General features: G+C 40.5%; 2 protein-coding genes across 2 annotated transcripts; one reads left to right on the forward strand and one right to left on the reverse strand.

The window, feature by feature from the left end:
- The first annotated feature begins 3,926 nt into the window (after window positions 1–3,926).
- LOC306992421 (uncharacterized protein) lies at window positions 3,927–8,738 on the forward strand. Its single transcript, XM_079601279.1, has 9 exons — window positions 3,927–4,336; window positions 4,929–5,165; window positions 5,342–5,937; window positions 6,069–6,159; window positions 6,261–6,447; window positions 6,627–6,748; window positions 7,139–7,367; window positions 7,595–7,741; window positions 8,143–8,738. Exons 1-9 carry the CDS (start codon window positions 4,073–4,075, stop codon window positions 8,418–8,420), a joined length of 2,151 nt encoding a protein of 716 aa, XP_079457405.1. The 5' UTR covers window positions 3,927–4,072; the 3' UTR covers window positions 8,421–8,738.
- Window positions 8,739–8,752: 14 nt separating this feature from the next.
- On the reverse strand, window positions 8,753–9,614 carry LOC306992423 (uncharacterized protein). The gene is made up of 2 exons (XM_079601289.1): window positions 9,294–9,614; window positions 8,753–8,958 (listed from the first exon to the last, which is right to left on the reverse strand). The coding sequence occupies exons 1-2, from the start codon at window positions 9,527–9,529 to the stop codon at window positions 8,775–8,777; spliced, it is 420 nt and encodes a 139-aa protein (XP_079457415.1). The 5' UTR covers window positions 9,530–9,614; the 3' UTR covers window positions 8,753–8,774.
- Window positions 9,615–10,008: the final 394 nt, after the last annotated feature.

The raw sequence follows: 10,008 nt of genomic DNA on the forward strand, positions 1-10,008 counted from the left end.
TAGTGGAATTGCACTAGCATGGTTTAAATCATACTTATCTGACCGTTATCAGTTTGTAGCAGTAAATGAAGAGATGTCTTATCAATCACAAGTTCAGTATGGCGTACCACAAGGCTCAGTACTAGGACCGCTGCTGTTCACTCTGTATATGCTACCATTAGGAGATATCATTAGGAAACATGGAATTAGCTTTCACTGTTATGCCGACGATACTCAGCTCTATATTTCTTCAAAACCTAACGAAACCTACCAATTCACAAAATTAACGGAATGCATAGTTGATATAAAAAATTGGATGACTAGTAATTTCCTACTACTAAATTCAGAAAAAACTGAGATTCTAATTATTGGACAAAAAACTTCCACACGTAATAACCTAGAGTACTGTCTAACACTTGATGGCTGCTCTGTTAAGTCTTCGTCGTCGGTTAGGAACCTGGGTGTGCTCTTTGATACCAATCTTTCATTTGAAAGTCATGTGTCTAGTATCTGTAAAACCGCTTTCTTCCATCTTAAAAATATATCTAAATTACGTCATATGCTCTCAATGAATAATGCAGAACAATTAGTTCATGCGTTTATGACCTCAAGGCTAGATTATTGTAATGCTCTACTGGGTGGTTGCCCTGCACACTTAATAAACAAACTACAGCTAGTTCAAAACGCAGCAGCTCGAGTTCTTACTAGAACCAGGAAGTATGACCATATTAGCCCTGTTCTGTCAACACTGCATTGGCTGCCTATTAAACATCGTATAAATTTTAAAATATTGCTGATCACTTACAAAGCACTAAATGGTTTAGCTCCGCAGTACTTGAGCGAGCTCTTAACGCATTATAGTCCTTCACGTCTACTGCGATCTCAAAATTCCGGCCAGTTAATAATACCTAGAATATCAAAATCGACTGCTGGCGGTAGATCCTTTTCCTACTTAGCACCAAAACTTTGGAACAGTCTTCCTACCATTGTCCGGGAAGCAGACACACTCTGTCAGTTCAAATCTAGACTAAAAACACATCTCTTCGGCCTAGCATACACATAACACATTATAGACTTATAATTAGGCTGCATAGTTTAGAACAGCCGGGACCGGGAACACTTCCCGTAATCCTGATGTACTTGGTACATCATAAGAAGGATGGCGTCTACGCTAATATTAGTCTCTCTGTCTATCCCGAGGTTTACTGCTGTCCACCGGAACCAGGCCGTATCCAGATCTGATGAAGGACCAGCGCCAGGACACGACGACGACGCCGCTGAACTGGCCCCCGACTGAGCCTGGGTTCTCCCAAGGTTTTTTTCTCCCTTCTGTCACCTGATGGAGTTTTGGTTCCTTGCCGCTGTTGCCTTACCTTCTGGCTTGCTTAGTTGGGGACATTTAATATTCAACAATATTATAGATCTGCCTTAAAGGTGGACGATGATGAAATTATTTTTTTGTATTTTCATGTTATCACTGTGAAGCTGCTTTGATACAATCTGTATTGTAAAAAGCGCTATATAAATAAAGATGACTTGACTTGACTCCATGGTGGACCACAACACCAAACACATACATGTAAAGCTGCCTAGAGTAGTAGGTCTGGCCAATGGGAGACTTGGGCAGAGAGAGGTTCTGCATCATGTCAAAGCAGACAGTAACTGTGTCCTCCACTGCATTTAGCAATGTGTAGAACACCCGGGCTCTGCGTCGGTGGAGCATGACAGACACGATCTCTGCCTTCCTCTCTTCCTCAGTAACGTGAGGATCTTTCATCCGGAGTCTTGAGCTCATACAGGTGGCACAGCAGTCCTTTGCTGGATGCCCAAATCCCAAGTTGAATGAGGTGCAGAAAACATTGTAATACAGGGAGTAGCTGATGTCCCTGTGGTTCTGCTCCTGGAACAGCTGGTGCATTTTGGTTACTGACATGTCACTTGGGAGGAACTTCCGTCTTGGTGCACCACGACGAGCGTAGTGGCTGGCCTTGCACATGAATGAGGACACATGCTGAATTACTGCCTGCCTGTTCTCCATCTTCTCATCAACATTTCTGGTTCCACCCCTGCAATAATATTCAAAAACATAATGCTATAATAAACATAATGTGACCATGGCGTGTGCCAGTAATCCAGGGCAGTCCCTGAATGAAAAGGTCGGATAATAACGTATGGACGTCTGTGTGCTTGTGCTTCACATAGGGACAGTGGGCATTAAAAAAAGCACCGTTGCGCTGCCTGGCTAGCTGAGCTGTCAGAGCAAACAAACTGCAGGATGTTTATCGTTTCAACCATCCTTAAACAGCTTCGGACTATTTGTGATTAGTTACAATTTAGATAAGTAAGATTAAGTTAGTGATAAACGACTTGTAACTTATTACAGAAAGAGTGGAAGAGTTTCCACACCGCTGCTGAAAACCAAACCTGTATGATGTTATGATGTAAGCCGCGGTGTCACAGTTCTTGTCTCTGTTGCACCGAGTCCGCGACACAAGCTAGCCTCGCCTCGTCATATTTAATTAATTATTTCACTGTAGTAATAATAATAATAATAGCTTATAGAGTTTATTGGCTGTTGTGAAAAAACAAAACCGTTTATTTTTCTCCATAACAACCTGTGCCCTCTATGATCCCTTATAATAAATCAACAACAACAAGAATTAACGTGAGGTTTTAGGCTATAAATAATAGGTGAAACCGCATAAATAAATCTTCAGATAGGCTACTCAGCTACATGTAAGAAATTATTTAAAAAATAAACTTACCAAGGACACTTAGAAATGTAGCCTTGCAGACAGGTATCTTGTGATGGGGAGGTGCGCAGGACAAAAGGCAGTATTTCACTGTAACCTCCCTGGCTTTCTTCTTGACATCAGCGGAGACTCGTTCCCTGCTGCATTTGTTTATTGTTGACAGACGCAGGAGTATTTTATCCTGGTCCACTTTTGTAGCGTTTTTATACATTTTTGTGAAGTTGAAGGCTACATCTTCATCTGACAGTTTGTCGGCATGACACAGATCAACATTACTCGCAGTCGCACGATGACCACAATTAATCTTTGGATGAATTCCCTCCCCTGAATGCCTTGCCCGTTTGGTCTTCTCCCTTTGATGATTCTCTTTAGATGCCTTCCTATTTCTCCCAACAGCAGCTGGAATGACCGGCTCCAATCCGTCATCGAAATTCATAACGTTAGCTTGACTGAAAAAGCTAGAAAGCTAACGTGAAGCTTTGATTCTCTGACTGACATACAGCTGTTGATCAGTGACGTAGCCTACGTGACTGACAGCTCGCATGCAGTAGGTATAAACAATTAAATGGTAAACGTTTTTTAGTTAGCCTATTGAATCCTCTTTTAAAATATATGTTTTTTTGTTTTGATATTATCTTAAATCACTGAGCAAACTCGGAGAACTTTACCGGCGGTTACTCTCTCCTCGCGTGACATCCTGAGCTCGCGCAGCATCCTGAACGTTCTATAGCCTAACCGTTATATCGCACTTTGTAAAGAAACTGGGCTGGCGGATATCGCGTTTTGTGAAAAAATACATTTTGTAGTAGGCTTAAAGGACAAGTTCGGTATTTTACACTTAAAGCCCTGTTTACAGATCGTATCTGATGAAATAGAACGGTTAAAGGGTTAGATCAGGATTTTAGACATGAATCTCTATAGCTTCCCCATAAGCAGTGTGGTGCATTGACCATGACTTACCCCCGACAGCGTCCTGTGAGCCGAGCTCCGGTCCAGTTTTGGTCAAGATGAAATTAGTCCGGCAAGTTTGCTGGGGTCACGGCAATAAAGCTTTTTTCTTCTCAAATCAATATGTGTTCAAAAGAGTGATATATTTAAAGCACAAAACCGCTGTCTATGGAGAGGTCAGACCTCGTAATGGCTTAGCACTATTTTCTTCCCCGTCATATCACTGCGCGCTGCCGCTACCCTACAGCCAGCTGCGAGCTGCGCAGGCGCACACCACTTTTTCAGTTGTTCGGCAGTGTTTACAGCAGTGTTTACGTGCTCAGAACAGCTACACGAACGAGCTAACATAGCTACTCACCAAGAGCGATCAGTTTGTACAAGCTTTGTACAAAATGGTGCGGACTTGTGACTATCCGGACTGTAAAAACAAAGATATGGCGCTTTCTCCTCACACATTTCAAAGATTTCCTGTGGCAGATGTTGCTCTGAGGCGACTTTGGCTCATTGCTCTGGGCTTCAATGTGAACACCAAACTGGCGAAGATAAAGAAGCTTCGCGTTTGCAGTGCACACTTCAGCGACGACGACTATGTTTCTTCCGTCCCAGGACAGAGGAAGCAACATGTTTTGAAGAGTACTGCTGTCCCAGCACCCTGGGTAAGTACACAGGACAACGGCGTCAAGCCTGCTTGGCCCGATTATTTTCAATAGACCGAAGGGTAATAAAGTTTTGCCTCGATGTTATCAAGAAAACAGGCTATACACGAACAACAAGTAACGTTGTGTGCAGCAAATAGCTCAATGTGGTATTTCCAGTTACGCCTCTATAAAACAGAACATTATGTACAATATTATTACTAACATTATGTAGAATATTATTACTATCATCAGCAATTACGTCGACCATGTCCATAATGTTGTCTTTGCAATCCAGGATTACAGTCAATAAAGTCAGCTGTATGCAGGGTGCTCAGTGTAAGTTTGAAATTAGTCCATAAAACGTACATGAAGATCAAGAAACGTATGCTTTATGGGAGAATATTCTTGTTAGAAAGACTGCAAAGTGGATGCAGTTTTTTTTTACCCTTTAAACGTTGTAGTTTTAGTGAAATAATTTTAAAGAAAACTTTTTGTTACTGTTACTATTTGTAGATAGTAAAATGTTGATATACTGTAACTTTTACTGGGCTTGTAAAACATGATTGAAATTATTGATATTTACAATAAAAAAAAATATATATTTTCAAAGGCATGCACTCCTGTTGTGATGGCTGCAGCAGCCCAGTCTGGGTGCAGTACTGATTCAATCCCTGACGAAGTGGACCACGCATTCTCTGGACTCCCTCAGTCAACCCCTCTGAAGTGCAGATTTGACCATGAACACTTGAAGATGGTTCTCACCAGCCCACCAGAAACCGTTCCAAAAACAAAGCCATCAATATCTGGTACATACTTGGCCCTACCTCCCACCTGTGAACAGTCAAAGGTTAGCAAAAAAATATAATTTTATTTTACATACACTTAAAAAAATCGAACAATTACATAAAGTTAAATCTTGAAGATGAGCCTTATTGCATATCCTAAATGAGGTCCTTATAAATGCTGTCAGTCAGCCACTTTACTTTGACTAACACTTCACTGTTTTTCTTTTTCCTCATTTAGTCAAGGAACCCGAGCTCAACAGTTGCATCTGAGACACTGGAGACAAGCATGAGTTCCATAGAGGCACCTTGTGTAGGGGATGACTGCACATTTCTTAGTGAATGTACATCCACAAGATCATCTTCCTCAGACGTGAGTATTGTGGGAGCAGAAAGGAGAGGTGATTGGTCTGAGAGGAAGTGGATTGTGAACGAGTCGGCCCTTATGGGACTGTTTTCAACTTGTCACACATGTGGTGTATCCATTACTGACAAGAAAATCACCAGCTGTGGATCAAAGATCAAAATAGAATGGACTTGTCTCAATCACCATACAGGAGTGTGGCAGTCATGTCCAGATGTCCGTGGAATCCCTGAGAATAACCTAGTGTCCTCAGCAGCCATTATTTTCACTGGAACAACACAAAATGAAATTGCAGAGTGGGCCGATCTTCTGAATTTACAGCTTCCAAAGAAGACATCGTACTACTCACTACAGTCCACTTATATGATACCTGTAATTCACAAAGCCTACACTGACATGCAAGAAAAAAATATCGCCGAACTCCAGGAAGCAGCGTCTCATGGTGGACACACAGATATTTGTGGTGATGCAAGGTAAATATTTCCGTTAAATATCATACAGTATATGTGCTCATTACTGTTACAATATTATGTCTTATATTATAATTCAGTCAAATCACGATTGCCTTCAGCCCACAAGTAACTTCCTTACTTGTCATCTGCAGATCTGACTCCCCAGGCTACAGTGCCAAGTACACCTGTTACAGCTTCATGGATGATGCAACAAAGAAGATAATTATGTCAGACCTAATTCAGGTAAAATATATCCAGTATTGTCCTTTTACTGAGTGTCCCTGATCCCTATGTTCTACTTTTATAAGCCTCCCCGCACTTCTTTTCTTCAATGAACAATTTAGGTATCTGAGACTACGAGTTCACCAGCAATGGAGTCTGTTGGTTTCCGGAGGGGTCTGGATCGTCTGCTGGACTCTGGAGTTAGTGTAGATGTTGTTACGACTGACCGGGCTCCATCAATACGGAAGATCATGAGGGAGTCTTATCCGGAGCTCAGACATCAGTTTGACCCATGGCATGTTGCTAAAGGTGGCATTGCTTACTATATACTGTGTTTTATTATAGTAATCATCATGGTTGAGCTTTTGCATATGGAAAATGAAAGCAGTGAAGTTGTTGTATAATTCGGAGTTTACTTTCATGTTCTGATATTTAGCAAAATTATGGTTCACGTTATGATTTTTCATTTTTATCTTTGTGCATTATAGGTGTAAAGAAGAAAGCTACTGCAGCAGCAAGGAATAAGGAAAACCAGGATCTGCAGCCTTGGATCAAGTCTCTGGGCAATCACTTCTGGTGGTCATGCAGTTCTTGTGGTGGTGATGAGAAGGTGAAGCTCTTGGAATTGTTTGGTTATACATAACTAGTGATGGGCAAAATGAAGCCTCAAGAAAAAGGGAAACGTTTGAACCAAACACTTTGAGGCTTTGAACCGTGGTCATATCCATGGTTCTTCGGTGATGAATAAAATGCACTACCACATAAAATAGATTCAGACCAGGTTTAGTCCTGGTTTAGTACTGGTTTAGTCCAGGTTCAGTCCTGGTTGAGACCAGGTTTAGTCCGCGTTTGTTCTACGGGTATTGTAATTTCTTGCAATGGGTCTGGTCCTTATTTATTGATGATTATGTAAATGATTTTTGTTACACAATGAGCATACTTTGTGGCAAAGATTTAATTTGTGAAATTTGCTAAGCGGTTTCTAAATGTCCTCAAAAAGGAGTTGAGACGCCGGTGGACCTCTATCCTGTATCATGTGTGTGGTGTTCACCGATGGGAAGAAAATGGGCAGGAGTACAGGTGTTACCATGACGACCTCAGCAATGACCAACAAATAAGAAAGAAATGGTTGAAGAAGGGGTCTGCTGCCTGGAATGCTCTCAAGGCTGTCATACTAGATAAACATCTCTTGAGGGTCTTCAGTCAGTTGACTTTATTCAAGCATACCGGTAAGTTTGCATAATTAAAACTAATAGCCATAAACACTTCTAAGGGCAACACAAGTTATTGAATTGTTCACTTGTCCTTTGAGAAATCAACATCTTACAGCTATGAAAGTAAAACTATGTTTTACCAAAAAATATAAAAAATGAAATGGCGATCATACTAATAATTGTAGGATGTTTTGAAGACATGTAACGTTGAAAATGTGTAAATCCTTGTTTTTTTACTTCAGGGAACCTTGAAGTGTTCCACAGCTCTATGCTGAAGTACGCAGAGAAGAGGCGCCACTTCACATATGTCAGTATGCAGGCAAGGCTTCAACTGAGTGTCATTGACCACAACCTCAATGTTGACCGCCAGCAGGACCGTACTCAGTCTGGTAAGTATGAAGGACACAGACATATACTATTTGTCATGCCATACATTCACTGGATAAATCAGTAATTGTACAAATTTGGGAGTTTTGAGCATTCAGAGAAAACAATACTAGTATATATTATACTCTCCCTGTCCAACCACCAAGTGATAACACTTCAAGTGATAAAACCAATATTAGGAAAACAGAAAATATGTAGAGCTGTTTTTACTGAGAATTGACATTTTGAGATGGATATCTTCCATCTTACTATGTTTTCTTTGTATTTTAAAATTCCAGCTTTTTATTTGTCTCATCATTCCTCAAGTCACAGGCCAAACAATTCAGTTTATTCAATTTCATAGCATGTACCGTGATGTACTATCCTCATGATTCTTGTGTCCCCTCCCTCTCCTCATTCACAGGAAAAGAAAAGTACAATGTTATTTACTCCAAGCAATCAAAGCAGTGGGTTGTAAGGAAGCTGTATGAGTCAACATCTCAGGATTTCCGGAAAGAATTGGTGCAACAAGTCATTCAACGGCGAATTGACAAGAGTGTCAGGCTTGGAGATCCAGCGTTCCACATCCATCCTCCAGTCAGCATACCAACCAACATTGCTCCTACTCCAAAGCCAAACAAGGACGACTTGGTTGCCCAACATGCATCACGTTTTCTCCAAAAAAATACGGAGGATGTCTGAGACTGAAGAAGCCTTGGCCAGTCTCTTACCAGGCCATATTGCTTCTTGTATATATTTTACTCCATTACACTTTCATTTTTGTATTTATTAATAATAATTTTGAAGTACTGTATAGCATCTTTTGGTAAACTTATGTTGTAATAAATGTGCTTTATAAGCTAACATAACCTTACCTTCAACCTTTGTATAACAGTAAGAGTTATAATAAATATCACATCTATCTCTTAGTGAACATAGTTTTATTGAGCAGTACAGAATTATTTATTTTGTAAACAAATTATTTTTTATAATTATTTTCCATATAAAGGTAAATGTAACAAAATGTTGCTGATAGTATTTTTGTGTATTGCACGTCTAAAACAATTGCAGTGCGTCCTCTGATTCTTTGAACCCTGCATATTGTCCATTTGGTGATGGGTATGTTTTTCTGATTAGATCCACTACACAGGAGGGAAGAACTTTCCTGTTGCCTGGGCCGAGCTTCTCTCCTTTCATGGCCCATTCCATCACGATGCGATAGGCAACCAGCCTGTATTGTCTGAAATAGTAAACACAACATAAACATACTTGATATAACAATGACAGAGCTTTTTGTAAGGACATAGCATCAACATTTATGATCAACATAAATGTCAATGGCAGATGCATATATACTGTATGTATGTGTGTATGTATATATATATATATATATATATATATATATATATATATTATATATATATATATATATATATATATTAGTACACTTTGGGATTGTACAAAATAAGTAGTTGCCTATTACCTGCACTCATACTAATGCATACAGTAAGCCCTAATTAGTCATTTGAAATTTGTACATTATAAGACTGTAAAATACTATAAAAAAGTACTTACTCTGAGGACAACTGACCGTTGGGTCCTGCTGGCCTGGGACGCTTCTTCCAGTTAATTTTCGGAATGTGGAAAAAGGTCTGCAAGACACCAGCATTCAGGATTGCAGGAAAGTCCTTGTGATTTGTGATGCAGACCGAAGCTGGTACGCTGGCGTCCTCATCAATAGAAAGGTCTTGGATCTGTGGCATGATGAGATCCCATTCGTGGCAGCAGTAGGACTCCACTTCTGTCTGCATTGGTTCACACTTAAAACAAGTACACCACCATTTGTCGGCCACTCGATGTCTCACTGCAGCAGCTGTGGCTCCAGCTTCAACTTGTTCGACTTCTCTGTCCATCCTCTCTCTTTCTGTCCTTTCTAACTCCATCTGGCGTAACTCGTCATCTGTGTATTCAGGTTCGTAAAGATAACCTTTTGGCTGTGTGTCGAAGTCAATGTTGTCATCGTCGCTGCTGTAGTCTGACATTTTATCCTTCTCTTTACGAGTTGTAAACAAAGTTACACGTGCGCGGCTCGCAGCTGGCTGTAGGGTAGCGGCAGCGCGCAGTGATATGACGGGGAAGAAAATAGTGCTAAGCCATTACGTCTGACCTCTCCATAGACAGCGGTTTTGTGCTTTAAATATATCACTCTTTTGAACACATATTGATTTGAGAAGAAAAAAGCTTTATTGCCGTGACCCCAGCAAACTTGCCGGACTAATTTCATCTTGAC

The sequence above is a fragment of the Phoxinus phoxinus genome (genome assembly GCF_949152265.1).
Source record: "Phoxinus phoxinus genome assembly, chromosome: 2".
NCBI lineage: Eukaryota > Metazoa > Chordata > Actinopteri > Cypriniformes > Leuciscidae > Phoxinus > Phoxinus phoxinus.

Excerpts from the sequence above, each read along its gene's own strand:
- LOC306992421 (XM_079601279.1), top strand. The coding sequence starts at position 4,073 with ATGGTGCGGACTTGTGACTATCCGGACTGTAAAAACAAAGATATGGCG. Across the intron at positions 7,368-7,594 it reads GACTTTATTCAAGCATACCG|GGAACCTTGAAGTGTTCCAC; the intron begins GTAAGTTTGCAT and ends TTTTTACTTCAG. Across the intron at positions 7,742-8,142 it reads GCAGGACCGTACTCAGTCTG|GAAAAGAAAAGTACAATGTT; the intron begins GTAAGTATGAAG and ends CCTCATTCACAG.
- LOC306992423 (XM_079601289.1), bottom strand. The coding sequence starts at position 9,529 with ATGCAGACAGAAGTGGAGTCCTACTGCTGCCACGAATGGGATCTCATC. Across the intron at positions 8,959-9,293 it reads AACGGTCAGTTGTCCTCAGA|ACAATACAGGCTGGTTGCCT; the intron begins GTAAGTACTTTT and ends TTACTATTTCAG.